Here is a 21,242-nt window from a genome sequence, read left to right as displayed (position 1 = left end):
ATACATGGGTCATTAAGACATACATACATGGGTTACTAAGACATACATACATGGGTTACTAAGACAAACATACATGGGTCATTAAGACGTACATACATGGGTTACTAAGACATACATACATGGGTTACTAAGACATACATGGATTACTAAGACATACATGGGTTACTAAGACATACATACATGGATTACTAAGACATACATACATGGGTCATTAAGACATACATACATGGATTACTAAGACATACATACATGAGTTACTAAGACATACATACATGGATTACTAAGACATACATACATGAGTTACTAAGACATACATGCATGGGTCATTAAGACATACATACATGGATTACTAAGACATACATACATGAGTTACTAAGACATACATACATGAGTTACTAAGACATACATACATGGGTTACTAAGACATACATACATTGGTTACTAAGACATACATACATGGGTCATTAAGACATACATACATGGGTTACTAAGACATACATACATGGGTTACTAAGACATACATACATGGGTCATTAAGACATACATACATGGGTTACTAAGACATACATACATGGGTTACTAAGACATACATGGATTACTAAGACATACATATATGGGTCACTAAGACATACATACATGGATTACTAAGACATACATACATGGGTTATTAAGACATACATACATGGATTACTAAGACATACATACATGAGTTACTAAGACATGCATACATGGATTACTAAGACATACATACATGAGTTACTAAGACATACATACATGGGTTACTAAGACATACATACATGGGTTACTAAGACATACATACATAGGTTATTAAGACATACATACATGGATTACTAAGACATACATACTTGGGTTACTAAGACATACATACATGGATTACTAAGACATACATACATGGGTTACTAAGACATACATGGATTACTAAGACATACATACATGGGTCATTAAGACATACATACATGGATTACTAAGACATACATACATGGGTTATTAAGACATACATACATGGATTACTAAGACATACATACATGAGTTACTAAGACATACATACATGGATTACTAAGACATACATACATGAGTTACTAAGACATACATACATGGGTTACTAAGACATACATACATGGGTTACTAAGACATACATACATGGGTCATTAAGACATACATACATGGGTTACTAAGACATACATACATAGGTTATTAAGACATACATACATGGATTACTAAGACATACATACTTGGGTTACTAAGACATACATACATGGATTACTAAGACATACATACATGGGTTACTAAGACATACATACATGGATTACTAAGACATACATACATGGGTCACTAAGACATACATACATCAGTTATTAAGACATACATACATGGGTTAACAGGACATATTGACATGAGTTACTATGACATACATACATGGGTTACTAAGACATACATACATGGATTACTAAGACATACATACATGGGTTACTAAGACATACATACATGGATTACTAAGACATACATACATGGGTCATTAAGACATACATACATGGGTTACTAAGACATACATACATGGATTACTAAGACATACATACATGGATTACTAAGACATACATACATGGGTCACTAAGACATACATACATCAGTTATTAAGACATACATACATGGGTTAACAGGACATACTGACATGAGTTACTATGACATACATACATGGGTTACTAAGACATACATACATGGATTACTAAGACATACATACATGGGTTACTAAGACATACATACATGGATTACTAACACATACATACATGGATTACTAAGACATACATACATGGATTACTATGACATACATACATGGGTTACTAAGACATACATACATGGATTACTAAGACATACATACATGGGTTACTAAGACATACATACATGGGTTACTAAGACATACATACATGGATTACTAAGACATACATACATGGGTTACTAAGACATACATACATGGGTCATTAAGACATACATACATGGGTTACTAAGACATACATACATGGATTACTAAGACATACATACATGGATTACTAAGACATACATACATGGGTTACTAAGACATACATACTTGGGTTACTAAGACATACATACATGGATTACTAAGACATACATACATGGGTTACTAAGACATACATGGATTACTAAGACATACATACATGGGTTAACAGGATATATTGACATGAGTTACTATGACATACATACATGGGTTACTAAGACATACATACATGGGTTACTAAGACATACATGGATTACTAAGACATACATACATGGGTTACTAAGACATATTGACATGAGTTACTATGACATACAGACATCAGTAAGCCCACTCCATCTGATCTAACCAGCACATTTGTAAAAATCCACTTCTATTACATGTGGCTATAATTTTAACAGAAAATAACCTCATTCATACACATCTCTAAAGAAATCCATTATGAAAATGATTTAAGGGATTAACAGATATGTTGGAAAAATCAATATTAGATTGAGTGAACAGTGGAATAGTACATCTGAAATTCTGCTGGCTGCAAAAATCGATTTCATCTAGATCCCCACATTTAACCAAACTTTTATGATGTGCATTTGGAACACTGACAATTCCCTTAATGTAATTGACGATGAGGAAATTCACCTCAGGAAAGAGTGTCACTGCAAATAAAGAATTGCACTTAATAAATGTGAAGGGTCCTTTTCTGAAAGAATTAATAACACTCAAAATTACTGCCTCTACAACTTTTAATACTGAATTGTAATCATAGCAATGACATGGGGAAAACAATTCACTTATACAGTATATCAGTGCTTTGATTTCCTCATTTGATACACACATAAATAATGGCAAAATGGTACTGAATCATACTTGTCTGATAAAAGTTACTTGTAATCTTCAGTGGAAAATTATTAGTAATTTGTATCTCTATATATTGCATCAATAAGTACTATACTTATCAATGTGTAAATATGTATTATATGGTATCAATATGAATTATACTGTATCAATGTATTATACTGTATCAATAAGTACTATACTTATCAATGTGTAAATATGTATTATATGGCATCAATATGAATTATACTATATCAATATGAATTATACTGGATCAATATGTATTACACTGTATCAATATGTATTATTCTGTATCAATATTATTGTACTAAATCAATATCTATATATGTATCATATGGTATAAATATGTATTATAATGTATCAATATATATTATACTCTAACAATATGTACATATTATACTTATCAATATGAATTATACTGTATCAATACGTATTATTCTGTATCAATATGTATTGTTTCATCCCTAACAATTTAATTTAAGCTTGTGAAAATGGCTATACTTCTATGATTACAATGACTATTCTAATATAATGTTTTCTTGTCTGGTTGTTGTTGTTGATATAGGGTTTAACGCCATTTTTCAGCACAAGATAGGCTATATATGGCAGCCAGTATTAATGGTGGAGGAAGAACCCAGGAAAACTCGAGAAAGAACCACCAACCCACAAGAAGCTACCGGCAAGCTTTCTCACATATCCACATCGACCGAATCCGAGACTTGAACCCACACAGAGGTGAGATGGCAGTGATCCGTGACGGAGAGCGCTTTAGACCACTCGGCCACTCTGGGCCCTTTTCTTGTCTGGACATCCAGTCTTGAAAACTGTACATGGTTCATAAAAAATGTATCCTCTGAGATTGCAGTAATTTTTGTCATTTACTTGACATTTGTATTAACACTTTTTCAAATTTACAATTAATTAAATGTAAATATATTATCATTTTCAGTTCATTTAAGTTAAAATAAAAAATTAAAAAATAAATCTACCTTTATTAAACTTAAAGGTCAAAGATACAATTATGGACTGACAATGTATGATAAATTTGTGGGTAGGAAAAAGTACAGACCATGCATCATTTCCATCATTGTTTCACAAATGTTAGGGTATGAACAACAACAGTCTTGCTGGATTTAACACCATTTTACAGCACATGACAGCCTATACATGTTAGCCAATAGCCAGTATATTTGGTTGAGGAAGAAGCACCTGCCCATGGGAAGCTACTGCCAAAAACTTTCAACCACCCCCACTGCTTGAGGCAAGACTCAAACTCACATGGGAAGAAGAAATATGTGTGAGTGGTCTGTAATGGCCAGCCCTTAGACCACTCAGCCACCTGGGGTCCCTGAACAATTACAGCCAATGTTGCAATCCTGACTGATATACTGAATATTACTAATCTTTATTTTAAAAAATATAAATAATAAGTTAAGCCATCACTTAAAGAGGTTATACCGGGCACATGATGTAATGTCAATGACGATGCAAATATCACTGTTAAAATTCATATATTCTGTAACAAAGCTTTTAGGCGTAGTATGATATTTAGAATGAACAAATTACACATTCTGTGGCAAACCGCTTGGGAAAGCAATTGGAATCTGCACAGACTTCGCTTGTACATGTAAGTCAGTGGCCTTAAACTCTGTGTTTGCATGTCCTTGGGAAAGGCTCATAGCTCTCATGTCCTTGACATGATATGGGCAAAACTCTGTTTAAAACCTACAACCAAATAAATGGACTCACCTAAATTACCATACCTATCCATATACAGTGCAGACGAAATATCTAGCACTTTGTATAAAGTACTGTCACCACTTTCATATATATATAAATATAACCACTGACTGCAAACATCAAAGCCCTTGATCTGCCATTGCACAATGTGTTGACAGATAAGGGTCAGCTCTGTTCACTTAAGGTCAGAAGGCATAGGTAGGTCTAGTGATTACACTTACAAGTATTTTAAACTTGTGGAAAAGGTACATACACATACACACATACTCAAGGTACATACATATGAACAAAGGTACATTTATGAACAAAGGTGCACAAGGTACGTACATGTGAACAAAGGTACATAAGGTACATACATGTGAATAAAGGTACACATGTGAACAAAGGTACAGCTTGCAAAACTATATTTAACTGGACTAAATTATGAACCCAACAAGAGTTTTGCTTTCTGGAGCCAAACAATTAAATCCATTCCACAAGTGTGTGGGGTCATCTAACTTAACAAAATGTTAAGCATCTCAGTCCACATGTTCAAAAACAATCATCTGTACGATTTTTGTTTAATTTAGCACTACCCCCCCCCCCCCCAGGTTTTGTGCAGTCACCTGTAATGCCTATTACTGGTTGGCTTCTAAGGAATCTATGTATTTATCTGTAATGCTTGTACTGATTTATTGCAGCAATACATCAATTACCTAGTTTAACAGCTTTGTTATCTAGCTTTCAATTGTACATCAGATAAATATAATTGCAGATAGCCACACAGAAAAATAGGTATGTTAACCAAATGAGCTTCTTCTTACAAAGTCATTATATTATTATTATTATTACTGGCTGTGTATGGTCTATTATTAGATGTTAGTATTTGTTGAAAAAAGTATGTGACAGCATCTCAGGCTTTACCTATTACTTATTATATATCTTCATGTGCAACTGTGATAATAAAGGTGGTTTATATACAAAAGATGTGTTTGTTAATTATTCATTTTCTGTCATTTCCAAAAACATTGCATTCCAGACAGATAAAAATGGGACATTACTCGTCTACATAAAAATAAAAATAGCTTTTTTTATCATTGCAAGTGCATACAACTATGGATGTTTGGTACAAACTTGTGTATTCTGATTTCTAACCTGTCAAACATTTCTTGTTGGTTGGAAAAATAATGTTTAAAAATTTCATTTTTATCACACCGATGTTATATGTGATGTGTCTGTCCAACCGGTTATGTGATGATCAAGGACGTGCTGTCAGTGAATTAAATATTAAGACGTGCATTATGGAGTCATTTTATATTTTGTTTGAATAAAGAAACTTAAAAACATTTGACTCATTAACGAATCTATAGTCGAACCATCCGTGTCCATCTGCCTTCATCATTACTTGAGTAAAATTTTGAGTTTTATTTTTATGAAAACCCCAAACAGCCACACATGACATTCAGTTGTAAATGGCACATTTCCTATCCTACTGCCAAAAACTATTATGGACACCATCAGAGGTTGCTTACAGTTGATCACATTACTTGCTGAAGTTAGCCATAAGGATGCAATGTAACTGTTAACATGATTTGGTAAGTTACATGATGTGTGACATCTTTAAATGGGAAGAAAATATAGACTTAAATATAAATTGTTTATCTTAATTACAAATATGTCATGGCCATTAAAATGAAATAATTCTGCGAGGAAACACCAGCATTTTCTCGGCACTCTCGATATTGCCGTTTATGACTGACAACAAAACCAGCCTCACATTTACAGACCTGAAGTGTTCATCCATGTTACACTGCTGTCCATAAACAGCTGTAATGTTAATAAATGTTAACTAAAGTTCTATACCTATTCATCCAATTGACATGCCCCAAGTAGCCTTAATACTGACATATCTTTTTGCAGCACAATAAAAAAAAATATTTGTGACCAAACTGTGTGCAATCACATGACACGGACAGAACAGCAGTCACAAAATTTGATTACTGTTTAGTGATTCTTGTGTATTGTTACTTTCAGAGGACAGCACTCAAATGCACCTAATTAAACTGAAATAAATATGGCATTTCAATTAAGGATTCTGTATAATTTGATTATTTCTAATTAACGTATGTGCTTCCTATATAACATTCATGGAACAGAATTTGCAGTCATAGTAACGTGGTTCTTGTCTTTTTTCTAGGAAAGCCGCACAACATAACGTTGCTTAAAATCAGATCTTGAAAGTTTTTTCATTGTTGAATACTGTCAAGAGACTTTATGGCAACAGCAGCATTCGACCAACATTAATGACCAAAAGTCACCCTAGGCACGTCTGCATGCCACTGAGCATACAGAAAGCCGAGAGATGCATAAACAATCAGTATGCAAATGAAATTAATGCAACAAAATATAAACCTAGGAATATATCAATATTTAAAGTACATGTACTAATACATTACAAACTCTACATACTAAATAATTAATATATTGTACATAAATATTTTTGTCTTCAGACTACATCGTAATTACCATTGGCAGCCAAGTTTTTCAAGAAAGCTGGAAAATTATGGGGCAATGCAGCTGATTGCTAAGTTTACCAACAGATGTGGTGTGATTACTTCCAGCACCAAACCTGTCAATCACTGGCTCCCAAATATTTTATGAATTTTAAATAACAAAATAAAATTATGTTTGTACATCCTTGTTACATGAACTACATTTTCTACCCTAATAAAGTTTCAATACTGATTTAATGGAACATGAAACAATGATGCATCTTTTGTTGTTTTGTGCTGACTGCAATCGGCGACTAACATCCTCAAAATTATTAAGAAAATGTTTCACATGAGAATACTTGTAAAAACCATAAACATGCGGCCACTGTTACTGCAGCTTTTCTTCATTATGATGCTGTAGCAGATTTATGATAAATTATGATCCAGATAACAGAAGAAATCATTGCTTAAATATCTAGTATGTCCGTCCTGTTATGCAAGTTACAAGTTAATGACAGCAATGCTCTGACAAGTAATATTTGGAAAGAAAAATTGACAGGAATCTTGTAAACGTTATTTTACAAAAGATAAGATGCTAGACCACTGATCCATAACAAATTTGATGTAAAAATGAAGCATTTCAAATTGGGGGTATTTGTCCCGCAGGACTGGCTAAACAGCACATTGTTAGTCTACTATAATTATTATTTTTATTATTATCAATGAAATTTATCTGCAAGCTTACACAAATTAAGAGGTTGTCATGCACAGTATGGTAGAAATAAGAGAAAGAAAAGGTAGATGAAATGACCAACCTTTTAAAAGGTCACAAAAAATATGACATGATTGTCCAATATAAATCCTAGCCAATGGCAAGAACAATTATGAGACTTGATATCGCTCACTTGGGTAACCGACATACGTCACCTTGTAAATGTAAATTCACGTACTGAAACTGTACAGTGGAAGAACGGCTTAGAGCAATGTGTTGCTAAATTGTCTGTTTAATGTTGGTGTTATTTATCTTCAGATCTAAACCATATACAAGGGATCTCTTTCTTGACATAAAAAGAACAAGTCATTTATGCAACCATCATTGACCCCTTGATCATGAAATTGGGGGAAAAGGAGCTCAGACAAGAAGGGAATATGCGGATTTAGTGTTTGTCTTGCAAACTTACCAATCCAAATTACTGGCACTTGAGGGGATATTTGTTATCAATGTAATTTCCACCCCCACCCTTCCAGCAAGAAGTATGATTCATCCACACAAAAAAACAGCTCAAGATTTCAAACCAACAAAGATGAAGCATTTCAAATTTTGCTACTTTTCCAAAGTTTCTCCATCACTAAATATTATATTGCTGCCTTGTCTACTATGCAAGAACAGTTAACAATTAATGAGGCTTCTTTATTCTCTACTACCAATGAAAATACATCACAAACTTGTAAGCATGTGACCACTGAGCAACCAGTTACATACCACAATTGGAGCAATCCCAATCTGATTCAAATCTGATCTCCACTGTCCTGGGTGAAGATCTGACAGTGACCGCATAAGGGTCATATTCTGGTGATTTCTGAGTTCACCAATGGAAATACACTTTCAAAAATTTGAAAGAGAATCAAATTGATAGGCACACACTGATGCTCTTCAGCTATGGTGGCACTCCACAGTTTCATATTTTGCATAGGGTTAGAATGTTAAAGGAAAAGAATTCCCCTGTGTCCTCACTGGTTATACTGGCTATTTATAAAAGAACTAGTATATCTTAGGTATTGTTCAAAGAACCTTTAATTCCCTTTATTTTGGTGTATGATTTGATGGGTGTATTATGGGTTAGATAGTATACAGCTTGGCCTTACTCTGAATGTGCACCTTTCAAAAGAAGTGTTAGCTCCAGTTGGTCATTTTCACTTCCTGAACTTCAGAGGTAAATTGTAAAAAAAAAACAAGAGCCAATAACTTTTTTTTACATTTTATATATTTGGTAATTCATTCATTGCACTTTTAGAAGCTGTAACTGTCTAGTCTGACAAATTCATTTTATCCTACCCATAGTGTATTTTAGACTAATTTAGGCTGATTTTATTTTAGCACAAAGGAGCAGTCATTTTAGTAATCAGTGTGCTTAGATCATGTACAATTTCCAAAAGTACAATATCCAAAGAAATGTCAGTCACATTACATGAAAGTAGCATACAGGTATACCAACATTCTCTCCACTATGCATGTTTCAGATGCAAACAACATCACCTTAAAGACGTCACTCTCTCGAAAGTACATGATTAACTGGTGAGCACCTTCTTTACTGATCCATCTCCCACATGCAAAGATATAAGTCTTCATCTGATTGGCTGATAATATAATCGATTATGGTAATAACATAAATCATCAGAACATGACCCCTAAGCTATCACGGTAGGATCTTCATGTAGGACAGTGCAGATCCGATTTTAATCTGATTGCAGCAGTCCAATATATGTTATCAAAATGTGCATCAATTGCAATTTGGGTGCCTACTATATAGTGACAGGAAACATCACAGACTGAAATATATTTGTCCTTTTTTTTGCAGTGTACAAGAGCATCAAGATTGTATGTAAAACAAATTGAAGAATTCTCATTGGGTCAATGACAGTGGTACAATTCTTCTTTTTTTTTCCATCAACATGCAAATGTCAATGTTTCACATTACCATATATTGGGCTGTGTCTGCCTCTCGCTGATAATTTGCCACAAAGTAAGGTTACAAACAGAAAATGCAATTAAACAAACACTTCTGATGGATATTCAGTTCACAGACAGAAACCAATCTGACCAATGAACATATTAAGCATTATATTGTGCCTGCCAAGTTAAAGTGCACATACACTTCTAACCTACTATGCCTGCCAAGCTACAGTGCAAAAACACTTCTAACATATTGTGCAAACCAAGCCAAAGGGAAATCCCAATATGTCAAAATAAATTATAGATGAAATGTTTACACAAACTAAAATTTCTATGAAGATGCAATAAGATACTGCAAATAAAGTACTTTTCCACATGAAATCAAAGCATGTCAATTTAATAGAAACATTCTAACAACTATCACAGTGACTTTCAATGGACTCATCTTGTACAAGATTAGAATGGACAAAACAACATCACAGACCAACACGATTTTCACTGATCAGGATCTTACAAAATATGACAAAATCCAGTGCATTAAAGAAGCTGTAAATGGCAAGAGGAAAAATTGAGATAACAATCACAAAAATGCAACACCTCTGTAATTATGGAGGTTCCTACACAGCTGATATTTAAAGCACTCCATCTGACACAAGCATTTTATTGTCCTTGAAAAAAAATAAAAGACTAGAGGAAAATATATGTAGAAATACATTTTCTGCCATATAACAATGAATTGTTAATTTAAAAAGAATATTTCAAAAAATAACGAAACTATTATTCAAGTCACAGGTTAATAATTAGTGAAGACTAAATGTAGAATAAACAAATGTCTATATTGCAGCCTTTCTTCTGGAAAACCAAACAATCAAATATGTCCCTGATTTTATGGGGCCAGTGTTTGGCAACTGCTTGAAATAATATAAGCATAGCTGTGCCTAAGGATTACTTACATGTCGGTATTGCTATGCATAAAGATTACTTACATGTTGGTATTGCTATGCATAAAGATTACTTACATGTTGGTATTGCTATGCCTAAGGATTACTTACATGTTGGTATTGCTATGCCTAAGGATTACCTACATGTCGGTATTGCTATGCATAAAGATTACTTACATGTTGGTATTGCTATGCATAAGGATTACTTACATGTCGGTATTGCTATGCCTAAGGATTACTTACATGTTGGTATTGCTATGCCTAAGGATTACCTACATGTCGGTATTGCTATGCATAAAGATTACTTACATGTTGGTATTGCTATGCATATGGATTACTTACATGTCGGTATTGCTATGCCTAAGGATTACCTACATGTCGGTATTGCTATGCATAAAGATTACTTACATGTTGGTATTGCTATGCATAAAGATTACTTACATGTCCTTGGGGTGAAACAAAATGATCTGATTCTCCTGCATGTCCACCACACATTTTGTCCCAAGATCCAGTTCTAAGCAAGGAAAGAAAAAAAATACAGCATGTACAGTTGCCTTCAACACAACATAAAGCCCCCACCTTACAATTCTACTTAAAATAAACAACAATTTTCAAAGACAATGGATAATAAAAAAAATCGCACCTGGTCAGGCATTGTCAAGTTTATGCCAGGTCACCGGTAATTCCAAGACTGTCCCGCTTTACTGACACACTGTTCAGCCAAAGTAAAGACACCAGCAAATATTTCTACAAGTATGTAATAATTTTTTCACACAAATTTCATGGGCAAACATCTGAAAGTAGAAAATTCTTCAAGTCGTCACAATTCTTTTTCCGCCAACTTCGGTACAAAATGATCCATTTCTGTCAAATCTCTATTTCCTGAGAACTACACATGGGTGCCATTCAAATGCAAGATTTCTAACCAGACAAGAGATTCAGAATGTTGTTGCATCATCACCCCCAATAAAATGATCAACTGTTGTCCTGACAGTATTTGTTTTGAAAATCGATTACAAAGCATTGCATTGTGCAGTATTTGGTGGGAATTGGCAGATAACTAAAAATAATTCTTAAAAATGTAACTTAGCAAAAAGTTTTTTGTGTGAGGTAATTACACATAGAAAACCTGTCATGTCTTTGATTTGGCATGAGAATGTGTCAATAATGCAGCCAAATCTGAATACTAATGTAACACTGTCCAGATGAAAAATTACACAGTTGTGACAATCTCTGGCACTTAACTTTTCATAAGACTTCAGTACTAAATTTCTTTAAAAAGGAAAATTTTTCTTTGGAATAAGGAACAGCTCACCAAAAAGTGTCATTGTAAATCCTATTATGAAATCAACAGCAATCTAGCAACAATTGATTAATATTACTGTGTCTCCTATTATATAACAGGGGCTATGTATCAAAGGAGTTATAAAACCAGTGTTTCCTAATATATTTTTAATATGGACCCATTTTAACTCATGAGACCCTGGAGAGTCGTTTCATTTTTGTCTGAGGCCAGCGGATCAGTGGTACACATGAAACGTCCCAAAGCATACACATGAAACGTCCCACAGCATAAACATTGTACACATGAAATGTCCCACAGCATACACATTAAATGTCCTTTGTAAACTAGTTTTGGGAGGTCAGTAATATTTTCTTTTATTTGATCTGTTTCAACAAAGCCAATAGCATTTATATACAGTATAAACTATCAAACAAAGTTTAAGCAATTACAATTTATCATATGCAGCATTTAGAAAAATTGTGCCAAGGTTTCTGCAACTCATTTTGTTTAGCGGTTGAATACCAACTCAGTTATTAATCATCAAAAAGTCAGTTAAGTGATTACCAGTATCCTGTACTTTTCTGATGGCAAAATTTCTTTGGTGCTATGAGCAAAGCTATAAATGAACATGATTCTTAGGAAACTGGCTAACAGAAGAAAGAAACATGCATGTAGTTTTGATCAAGAAAACAGTGCATGGAACAGATCACTGAATAGCACATTGCCATGGGCAAAAACAAAAAACAAGGGAATATTAACTTTATGCAAATTGTGTCATGACAATGGAAACAATAGTGGGTAATAAAGTCCAGAGCTTAAGGATATTTATCCAAAAACATGCAGTAGAGAAATTTGTTCAAGTCTGTTTAAGAAAAAAAAAGTTAATTATGCCTTCATCCAGTGTATGGGAAAATCAGCTTCCTTTGCAACATGTTTCATACTTATAGTAAAACAGGCAAAAACAGTAGATAACTGACACATGCTAGACTAGTTGAAGGTGAGAAAATTAATCTACTCAGCACGGGGACAAGTTAGCAGTAAAATCCTACTCCTCATAACAAACTGAAAAGAGGACAAGTAGTTTTCCTGAGCCCTGTCTTTATAGTATTTATAATAAAGAACAGAAAGAATCTAGACCAGCTATGCATTGCAAATGATGCAACTGAAAGAGATTGCAATGGATTTTGTTCATTTTCATCAAGCAATCATTTAACAATTTCAAGATTGAATGATTGTGTCAAAGAATACCATTTTGACTTATTGAACCCCATACAAACATAAGCACTTAAACATCTTTGATAAAACTAATTATTTCATAAGGTTTTAATGTGACAATTTTTCATTATTTTATATATGATTAGTGTGTGAGATTTTGATTTTAAACGTAGCTTTAACAATTTTTCAGTCATATCGCTACAATGTCTGCAATGTGGCAGTTTATAGTGATGTCTAGCACTGGGGAATCATGCCGCAGACATGTAGCATGATGTCCCACCCAGTCACATTATCCTGACACCAGGTCGACCAGTCCTAACACTAACCTCTTAATGCTGAGCGCCAAGCGGGGCAGCTGTTAGTACCATTTTTGTAAGTCTTTGGTATGACTCGGCCGGGGATCGAACCCACTTAGATATGATTAGTTTTTTTTAAATGTGTATAACAGATATTAGTTGCAGATATTAATTTTCAGATTAGAGGAAGACTATACGTAGCTTTTATTCCAATCGGAATATAAAATTATTGTTTTGCACATTTGACATCAGCCATATTATCTTTCACTGTAATTAAACTTTGTCTTGTTCTCATGTTAGGTATATTTTTAGGGGTTGCAAAAAATATTTGACTCATTACTTTTATTGCAAATTTGATCAAACAGTATTTCAAGAATATGCAGTTCTTGTAATATTTCTTGACATCAATCTCTTTTGGTTGTCACGTGAATATCGATCACATACTGTACACTTGTCGTTGAGAACATGCATGTATTTAATGAACAGTCTCAGCCTGTAATTTCATTGCTTACCATGTATGCATGTATTTATTACTAAATTTCCCTCTTTTATTTATCCAGTATATATTGTTCTGTCTAAAAACATGTAATATACATATGCCATTCAGCTATGTTGTAGTCAAGATGTAATGATAATCTTTTGATGTGATGATAACTGGTTTTGCTTTTATATCTACAGTGCAGATTAATTCTTGCAATAAAAGCTGAAGTCTTGTGACTTTACTTCTAACCCTGTGTCAATTGATTGATGCTTCTCCTTTAGGTACAACATTAGTTTTATTCATATTTATTGCTTTTGGCACATTTAATCACACTGTATATGAGATTTTGGTTTCTATTTTACACAAATCCCTGAATGGTGCAACTTGACTAACAAACTGGTTAAGGTTTATGACCCATGATTAGAAGGGTGTATATTCAATTCCCACCATCAAATCAGCTAAGAATGACTACCTTGCAAGGTACGTTACTCTACTTGGCTCCGTACGGTAAGTTTTAGAGTGCGACAAAGCCGCAAAACACCACAAACCCTATAACGGACATCCTTCAGTTTCTTGTTTAATTATATACTAAAACTTTATTTAAAGATATTTGTTTCTTTAAAGATAGTTCAAAATCAACTGGCATGTTTGTTTTTGGTATTTAAGACGCTGACCTTTATCCTGATGGATACGAAAGAGGTAAATCTAAATGTAAACAAATAGGAGCCAAGATTACAGATTTTAGGTTTTAAGCTAATTTAACGCATGTCATCCTAAAATATACGCACTACTGATTTAAAATCAAACACTTAACAAAAACTTCGCTGAAACAACAATTATAACACCATATAACGATCTCTTAAACTCACCACGTCTGTTCATAGGTCGAACTCTCACTGCAACTTGCACTTTATCTGAGGCCATGACGACAACTTTTACTGTTCAGGGCCAAAACGTGGTTAATTTTTTTCTAAAAGACACAAAAAATGCACAAATATATCCGAATAAAAAACACAGTATTTGAAATGTCTTAATTGCTACATTTTTCCCATGCGCAATGCATCAACTGCTACATAAGAGCGCCATTTTAGAAATTATGTATGCTGACACCGGGGCCACATGAGTCATCACAACTTCCTGTTAATTTCCAAATGAGAGCAAACACCGATGCTCTCTATATTGTGGCTGACGGAATTTCTTTAAAATCTTTTAAACGCACTTTTTCAAGACCTTAGACAAATATATATATATATATATATATATATATATATATATATATATATATATATATATATATATATATATATATATATATATATATGTGTGTGTGTGTGTGCATCTGTTCCGATATAGTTTTAACAGTATTTTAACATTATAAAAATGCGATAGAAGAACACAGATAAACGGAAAAATATAAACCGCTTGAAAATGAAGAGACGGATTTGTGGGGGTTGGGGTCGCTTGCTTTTCTTATTAAAGTTTGTTACACAAGCAATTATTAATGATTTTAAAACATTCACAAACGACCACACTAACTTCAGCTGAGAAGTGACTATTATACCTTATGTCTACTGCAGCAACAATAACAAGGAAACGATAGGGTGAAAGTTTGATAACACAAAGCACGACATGGAAAAGCCTATACAGATAACATTTTAGGTAAGACTAACATCCACATTGAAAACTTCCTATCTTGACTACCAAAAATCTGGATAAAACTGACATGAATAATGGAAGGTCCCTATCTTTCCCACGAACAATCTAGATGAGAATAACATACAACCTGAAAACGCGCTATCTACCCTACCAAATATCTAGTTGATAATAACATACAGATTGGAATCTCCCTATCTACCCTACCAACTATCTAGTTGATAATAACATACAGATTGGAATCTCCCTATCTGGACCACCAAAATCTAGATGAGACTGACATTCATAATGGAAACTCCATAGCCTAGTGGTTAGAGCGTCCGCCTCGGATGCGGCAGGTCGTCGGTTCGATCCCCGGCCGAGTCATACCAAAGACTTACAAAAATGGCACTAACAGCTGCCTCGTGTCAGGATAATGTGACTGGGTGGGACATCTTGCTATATGTCTGCGACATGATGCCCCAGTGCTAGACGTCACTATAAACTGCCACACTGCAGACATCGTAGCGATATGATTGAATAAATTGTTAAAGATACGTTAAAAAGTCAAAATCACACACACACACACACACACACACACACACACACCATAGCTGACCCACCAAATATCTAGATAAGAATAGCATACAGATTACAAACTCCCTACCTCGACTACCAAAAATCTAACTAACATACAAATTGTAAATTTGTCTACCTAGCTCAAAAAATTCAGCCGATCCCACTTCTTATGTAAATGTGGGTTCTAGTGCACTGCAAGATGAAAAGGAAATTTACTGAGTAGGCAGACAAGCTCATTCACAGTATGTTCCTACGTTTCATCGTTAACATAAAAAATGAACACCTCTTTTGTTGGCAAAAGATGTGAGAGTATATTGGTGTGATTAATTTTTAAATTTAAGCAAAATTGTTGAAAAATTAAATGTAAAAGATTAATTTCGAGCAATGCATAGCATTTGAAGGCTTTCTGTAAACCTCTATTATTCAGAATTTTTGTGCAAGAGGCGGTCATAAAAGTATAAATGTATATATCCTCCATTCAGTAAAAAGTGCATAACGAACCCCCCCCCTTGATATATATATATATATATATATATATATATATATATATATATATATATATATATATATATATATATATATATATATATATATGCAAAGCAGTAAGTCTTATAAGGGAACGTGTATTATCAGACGGCTTGGTGGAAATTGGTGGAACTTCCGGTGTTTGAGGTATATACAGTCACAGACAGGCGACCCAAAGAGATAACCTTTTTAAATTCATATTTTGGAGTTGGGTGGAGGGGCGGCTGCAAGGTCATAGGCCAATGTCACTGTATGCGACCATGGCAAAATGGTTTCTGTGCGACAACGCTAATTCTGATTGACACACCCTTAATTAACCATGTAGATGGCTTGCCCTGTCAGATATATAAAAAAATCTTTTTTTTTAATTTTTGGTTTGGATTGTTCTTTTTATTTGTGTGGGGTGGTGGAGGGGGTAGAGGTCATAATTTCAAATTTGAAGACCACCATAACCAGAGAAATATCCATGAACTAAAACCAATTTATTACATTTTAGATACGGACTTTTGATTTTAGGAACGCATTAGTAAATCCTCGACATATATACTGCATTATAATATCAAAATATTAATTCCAATCGTTACAAACACTATTATATGAACATATAGTTCATTCGAACACATTTTTCATCCCCGACATAAGAAATACAATCATTTTTATTCTTTACTACAAACTATATTCATGATGAAAATTTCCAAACTGCTTCCGACTCTTCTTCATCGTATACACGTAGACACGTATCAGCAATGTATTCATGTAGCCAGTTAGCAAGCTGATTGGTAAAGTAACCATTGAATCTTGGCCATTGTCTTTCTTCGCCATTAATTTTGCTTCCGTTTATATATATATATATATATATATATATATATATATATATATATATATATATATATATATATATATATATATATATATATATATATATATATATATGAAATTTGGCGGGAGTCGTATGATTTACAAAAGTTATAGAACGTCAAAGATTTTTGACTTCGTGCTTGAGTCTCGTTTGCAGAATATTAAGAGAATATGTGGACTGCTTTTGCAACGATAAAACAATTGGACACCCATGTGAAAACTGACCAATAACTAACCTAGAAATCAACGATCACATATTTGCCATTTACATTATTAAAGTCGATCTCCGTCGGTGAACATAAACAACTAGAATGGTCATCTCGCCAACAACGAAGTGGGCATCATGCCAATTAAGAATATGGGCATCTAGCCACGTATAAGTTCTAACAGTCTAAGGTCTCCCCCCCCCCCATTAATTTTACGACTTGTTTGATTAAACTGGGTTCTTTATGCCAATAAACAACTTGTTATAAATATGTGCTTTTTGCGTAGCAACCAGATCTATAACCGTGTGTACATAGCATGTGATCTGAGGTTTTACAAGATTAATTACATTTTAGACGGCTGGTAGGGGGGGAGATAAGTGGGTAGCCCATTTTGACAATAAATTTACCCAAACGATCGATGATATTGGTACGAGCTGATAGCCTGTTTGTTATTTATTAAATTACAACAAAATAAGAATTAATTTGTTAACGTCGAGTAGATTATGCAAATATGTTTGCTGAATTTTCTGGAATACTCAAGGTAGCGCCACAGTGGTCTGCTCGTTTTCTACCTCATCGGTCTCGGGTTTGATCCCCATTTCTGATACGTGCAGAGGAACGTGCTTGTCATTCTAATGCCAATTGTTTCCTCTTGTGTTCTCCTCTTTTCTGCATTTTTGGACCACGTACAAAACAAATAATAATAATAATAATAATAATAATAATAATAATAATAATAATAACAATAATAATAATAATAACAGTTTCTTGTTTCAGCATAGATCTAATAGTTTGCATTTCTTGCTTTGGGGCTGATATTTCCGATTCTATACTGCAATCAATCCCTTATGCATCGCCCATCCCCCAGCCCTCGCAGTGTTCTTCCTTGAATACTATCTATAGCTTCATCATTGTTATCATTAGTAGTAGTAGTAGTAGTAGTAGTAGTTCCATGGCATACAATTGATATTATCAAATAAGGTTACACAGAACGCTGTCTAATTCATGAACATTGCAAAATACTACTATATGTTTCATTACATTTATTACTTTGAAGGAAAAAAGCTGAATAAAATTTTAAAACCCAAAATAACTGTTAAATTTGTTTAGCATATTTTGTTTGTTGAGTAACGGTATAATATATTTAATATAGTATATTTAGATTTATGTATCTGCGTTTAATGAACTTCGTATTGTTTGGGTTGTGAACATTCATTACGTCAGACTAGTCAAACTCTTTCCTTGTTTGTTCATTTTGTTTCAGTAACGTCGTTATTTCGAGTACCTCCATGAGTGAAACCCAAATACAGTTACTTGACCCTTATGTAACAAATTACTTTAGGGGAAAATAAATTATTTTTGGCACCAACGTTTCGCTTAAGACTATACGTCATGTCTGCCATGCTGTAATTAATAACCAATCATCTATGGATCGAACAGACAGACTTTCGAGCCTCTCTGGGGTATTTGTGTTCTGACACTACTCTAAGCTTAGTACAATATATCATCATTTAAAAGAAAAATACATATAAATGTTCATGTACATTTACCCAGATTTGTGTAGGGTGAGTGGGTGTGGGTGTTTACTATAGCAATATGGAATCGGCAAATCCTGCCACACCAACAGTGTCTCAGTAGTGAAGTGGGGCACTATACGTACAATGGGAATTAGCATTACAGACCCCCCCCCCCCCGGGTCAATATACGTACAATGGAAATTTAACATGGCGAAAAATCGTGGGTCAATATACGTACAAGGGAATTTAACATGGCGAAAAATCGTGGGTCAATATACGTACAAGGGAATTTAACATGGCGAAAAATCGTGGGTCAATATACGTACAAGGGAATTTAACATGGGGAATAGAGTTTGGGCTTGTTTAGGGACAAGGGGATTTTTTTTTTTTTTTTTAAATTTAAAAAAAAAAGGGGTAGGCAATTGAAAGGCTATCTCTTTTCGAGAAATATGCGTGGCCCTGAAAAGGGCCTTTGGGTTTATGTTAATGTTTCCATTAACATAAAGGGCACCGCATTGGTCTTCTTCTTGTCCTTAGGCTGCGTCTCACTGTTGGCCCGTAAATCAGCACTCTTTTGAGGCATCCTTGTCTCTCTACGTAGATCCTACGTATCCACAGACTGGTGTTTGTCCTGTGGACAACGGTCCACTTGGATCGGACATACATGAGCATGTCCGTCCGGAACATCATGGAAGACACAAGCGTAGAAGATTGCACATCGGTCCACATCTTGAAGCGACGAGAACAGGTGAATCAATGCACTGAACTGCGCTTATTTATAGGTAGAGGTAGGATTGAAACGGATTGAGTTCATTCACCAATCCAAACACGCGTTACAAAATTCAGTCAGCCCGCATCCAATCCGAAGAGAGCAGTCTGTGACGTCAGTTGGTCTATATAGATTCGTTAGCGCTTGTGTACAGTCAATCTATGCGACAGTGATTCAACATGACGGAAATTCAGAAAACGATCCATTGGGGTGCACCAACAGGGGAGACTGCCCAAGGGAACCCGGACTTACTTTCAGAAGAGGTGAACTGGGATTTTGTGGATTTTCTCTCCTCGCAAGAATTTGTTCCGGAACATTCGTTACCTTCTTCATTACCGCAAGTGGAGAATTTTAGACAGAGACAGAAAGAAGAATTGGAGAAATTTATACAACGACAAAAGGAAGCGGAACAAGCTTTTCTCCTACAGCAACAGCAGCAAGAAGAAGAGGTAAGAAAAAAAAACAACAGCAACAACAGCAAGAAGAAGTAGCAGCAAAGAAACAAGAGGGTGAAAATCAAACGGTCACGGTACTGTTGGACATTTTAGCGGAGTTAAGAAGTCTGAAACAAATGTATCAGACTTCTTTATTACGACCGAAGAGAATACGACCTTCCCGAGCTAAACACGTTAACCCTGTGACTAAGCCTACCGTACCACCCTTAGTGATTTCAACCCAATCATCATCATCAACATTACGCAGTCCAGAAGTAGGCCTTGGCCGTGGCAAAGGCTTAAGGCAGTTAAAGTTGATTGCTTAAACTTACCCCTACACCAAAATAGAAAGGTCCTTTTCAGGGCCACCCACATTTCTCGAAAAGAAATACAATTTCAATTTGCCAATAACTCAAAAAAAACCCACCCATTTTACCCTTATAGTACGTGTCTTTGTATGAGTGCGTGAGTGTAGCTTCTTATTTTAAAATCAAAACTCAAAGACACTTACCTTGTATAATTAATTTATTCTTTTCTCCATTTTTTACAATCCAATTCACAATTCACAACAGAACATTTTAATTAAAAGTTCATTGACTTCTTCTTTCTCCTTGTTTAGTCTCTCTGTTTTTTGAATTTCTTCACCGTCTTTTCCTCTTCTTTCTCCTCATTTTCTTCCCTTCTTCTTTTCTTCTCCTGTTTCTTTGCCTCTTTTAAATAGAATTGTCTTCTTTC

The 21,242-nt window shown here is 34.4% G+C and overlaps 1 protein-coding gene and 1 long non-coding RNA gene across 2 annotated transcripts in view; one reads left to right on the top strand and one right to left on the bottom strand.

Annotated features, from left to right (window-relative positions):
- Positions 1–15,063, bottom strand: part of LOC149787234 (kinesin-like protein KIF13A) — a 398,962-nt gene extending 383,899 nt beyond the window's left edge. Inside the window, exons 1-2 of the mRNA XM_089977741.1 lie at positions 14,857–15,063; positions 11,152–11,224 (exon numbers count right to left, since the gene is read on the bottom strand). Of these exons, the coding sequence (XP_089833867.1) occupies positions 11,152–11,224; positions 14,857–14,911 (128 nt within the window). The 5' untranslated portion in view covers positions 14,912–15,063. The remainder of the gene's footprint in view (positions 1–11,151; positions 11,225–14,856) is intronic.
- Positions 15,064–15,557: 494 nt separating this feature from the next.
- Positions 15,558–21,242, top strand: part of LOC149787233 (uncharacterized) — a 37,906-nt gene continuing 32,221 nt past the window's right edge. Inside the window, exon 1 of the long non-coding RNA XR_016425131.1 lies at positions 15,558–15,646. This is a non-coding gene — a long non-coding RNA (uncharacterized LOC149787233). The remainder of the gene's footprint in view (positions 15,647–21,242) is intronic.

This window comes from Sinohyriopsis cumingii, chromosome 12, assembly GCF_028554795.1.
Source record: "Sinohyriopsis cumingii isolate HCF-2022 chromosome 12, ASM2855479v2, whole genome shotgun sequence".
In the NCBI taxonomy this organism is placed as follows: Eukaryota; Metazoa; Mollusca; class Bivalvia; order Unionida; family Unionidae; genus Sinohyriopsis; species Sinohyriopsis cumingii.
Note: the sequence above shows the minus strand (reverse complement) of the source record. Positions and strands in the feature narration are given on the sequence as shown.